General features: G+C 26.4%; 1 protein-coding gene across 1 annotated transcript in view; it reads right to left on the bottom strand.

The window, feature by feature from the left end:
- Window positions 1-3259, bottom strand: part of LOC108753547 (cytochrome P450 4C1-like) — a 27083-nt gene that overhangs the window by 4446 nt on the left and 19378 nt on the right. Inside the window, exon 15 of the mRNA XM_018495211.1 lies at window positions 1865-1958. Within this exon, the coding sequence (XP_018350713.1) occupies window positions 1865-1958 (94 nt within the window). The remainder of the gene's footprint in view (window positions 1-1864; window positions 1959-3259) is intronic.

Below are 3259 nucleotides of genomic sequence, written 5' to 3'. Positions count from 1 at the left end.
TATATATATATATATATACATATATTAATTTACCGCATATTGCATTCATTGTATGATGACTGACAAGGGAGATTAAATCATTAACAGAACCATTAGTATCTTTCAAAAATTTTGCCATACGATTTCCTTCATCAATTAGAATTTCAACAAATTGTTTCAATATATTAAAATGAAACGTAGGTGTTAATATCTTCCGCCTTTTATGCCATTTGGTTCCTATAACAAAAATCAAATAGCAAACTTAGATAATTTGCAGCATCAAAATTTGCTTCGCATACTTTGTCCAGCTATGTTTTATTCATCTTGATATAAATTAAATTTTTTTGTATAACAGATTTTTAAAAGTTGTATGCTTGTGTTTTTTTATCTAAAAATAATGATATTTAATTCAGCCATATGTTAATTGTTATTTTTTAATAGTGCAATAATAATAATAAAAGGGCTCTAAATAATATAAATTAAAAATACATAAAATGACAAGGTATTGAAGAGCCAACCGCAGATCTTATTGCGTACAACAATTTATAGAGGAAAGCCGATATAGCTCTCCTAAAACGAAATCCCCTTATTTCTCAGAAACTGATTATTGTACTTTATTAATACTAATAATAACATGATCTGTTTAATTAATTAAAAAGGTTTAAACACATAATTCATATATTTGTGGCTTATTTCTATATAAAATTAGCTAAAAACGAATGCGAAAATAAAATTCTTACGATTTTTTTTTGCAAATTGCGTAATTTAAATAATAGTGACTATATATTATTGATAATATTACGTTATTTGAAATGCTTGTAGTTTCCTAAATCAGTTCTTACATTATTTTCTTTCTTAAGTTTTTCATAATACAGTTTTAAATATAAAATTGGGATGCAGCGTAAACTGGCACATCTGTCTGTAAAACAAATCATGACCTAATTTAATATTTATAATGTTGCTTTATAGCGTCAAATAACTCTATCGAAGCTGAAGGCAATGGTACATATATAGAAAAGCCCTTGAAAAACTATTGTGTTACATATTTGCATCTTCTAAAACAGCATAAAGTAAATACGCATATAATTCAACAAAAATATTTTATATCGAAATGAAAAGATTCTGGAGAATCTTATATACATTTACTTGTAGGTATTTTATACAGATAATTTCTGTAAAAGGAAAAGAATATGAATATGTGGCATTATTGCCTACTGTGTCAGTTTTAGAGCTCATTTTGTCGAGCGCTTATTTTTACTTACCTACGAAAAAATTAATTATTGCAAAATTACAAACTGTATTATAAAAATTGCTTATATTATCTGATAGGAGACACTTTTTAGTTTATATTTATGTACTTAAAGTTTTATTTTTACCCCTTGTGTAAGAAATATTGTCTAAAAACAAAGTGGTATGTCGGCAACAGTGACCTTGCTCTATATTCTATTAATAATCATATTGAGTTGAATTATTCAAACCTAATCTTGTAAATTCGAAATCTGATATACTTCGACTATCTGTTCGAATTTACGAGATTAGGTTTAAATAACAACTCAATGTGATTATTGATAGAATATATAAATTGTATTACGCAATAAGTTCTGCGATTGGCTCTTCAATACCCTGTCATTTTGTGTATTTTTAATTTTTATTTCTTATTTTGTTTTAATATATATTTTCTTTTTATATTGTCTTTTTATTATTATTAACTTCAATATTTCGCATTCATTTGTACATATTAATAACATTAAATATATAATTATATTGTAATTTTGTGTTATGTATTAATAATAATTTATATAAAGAACACATGTAAAGTTGTACATAAACTTTATTTGGAACTTTTTATATTGCAATTAAGAAATTTGATAATTTTGTATGATACCTTCGCTAGTAAGTAATCCAGTTCCTAACCAAGGAATTAAAGAATCATATAAGTAGCCTTTTGAAAGATGTTCCTTTGCGCTGTTTAATACTTTCTAAAATTAGAATCAAATTAAATTATAATATTTTCTATCAATAATACAATAAAAAAATTGGTATGTACGTAGTGCGTGTACAAACTTGTTTATGAATACTAAATCTCAAGTAGCACATAACATTGCTTACAAAACATTAACAAATTTAAGCGCTAAAAAACCGCATAATATAATCGCTTTTTTAGCGCTTTGCAAGCGCTGCTATGCTATTTGAGGTATAGCTCGATAATAATTTTATCGAGCCCTGTTAATATGCATAAAACTTATTTTTAATGTTTAAGCTTTCGAGTAAGTCAAACTGCTTATCCAAAAACAATCTTTTTAGAATAATTTTGCTAGAATATTTTAATAATTTTGGTAGATTTGTCAATCAAAATTTGTGAACCAAGATAAATGATATCATATTACGTTTACACATCTTTATTTATTATGCTTTGATATAATATTTTTTATCATAAACATGCTATCATTTAAACGTTTTTTTAAGGGTCAATTGGCCATCGCACTTGGGAATTTATGTTTGAGAAATCAGCAGTATGAATAGAAAGATTAAAATAATCTGTTTGTACGCGCCGCGCTTATTTTTTCTTACTCTTTTTATTGCGTATGTCCTGTTGCTTTTACTGACGCGTTGCCCTAATGTTAACGTTTGTTAGATTACGTTTCTCGCGGGAGAGCTGCATATGTCTCTCTCTTAGTTTTGTTAGTTATGTAATTATAGTTAGTCTTTGTTCACATCGAGACTGTAGCGCAAGTTTTTTTGTAATACATAATTGAAATACATTTGATTTTATCCTGTTACAAGGCAGACATTATTTGTTCGCTACCCATCACTAAGTATTCCAAACATCAAAGTAAAGCAAAGGAAAAAATACACGTCCACATACGCGGCGGCACAAATCGCATCAACACCGTTTTATTTTACAAAATTTTGTGAGACTGATAATATATCAAGTGTCATCACTGCCATTGCTTGGCTACAATTAATTTTTTATATAGATAACATTTCGACAGATACAACATTTTAATGATTATAATATATTTATCAAAATGTATTTATCAAATCTAAAATAAAAACGCAGTTACATTTTACATAATAACTTTGTTAAGATATAATTTTAAAATTTGACAATTACATTTGTTAAAATGTCGTTAAATTAATTCTGGACTCAAAGTTACGAAATATTTATTACTTAGAATATTATTAATAAAAATGTGACGACATTGCATAATTCGAAAAAAAAATAGGTGGTTTCAAAAAATGTGGCCTTCCGTAAAAATAGCTTTAAAATATTAGTTTT

The sequence above is a fragment of the Trachymyrmex septentrionalis genome, unplaced genomic scaffold (genome assembly GCF_001594115.1).
Source record: "Trachymyrmex septentrionalis isolate Tsep2-gDNA-1 unplaced genomic scaffold, Tsep1.0 scaffold7, whole genome shotgun sequence".
Lineage (NCBI taxonomy): Eukaryota > Metazoa > Arthropoda > Insecta > Hymenoptera > Formicidae > Trachymyrmex > Trachymyrmex septentrionalis.
This window is presented reverse-complemented; position numbering and strand designations above follow the sequence as displayed.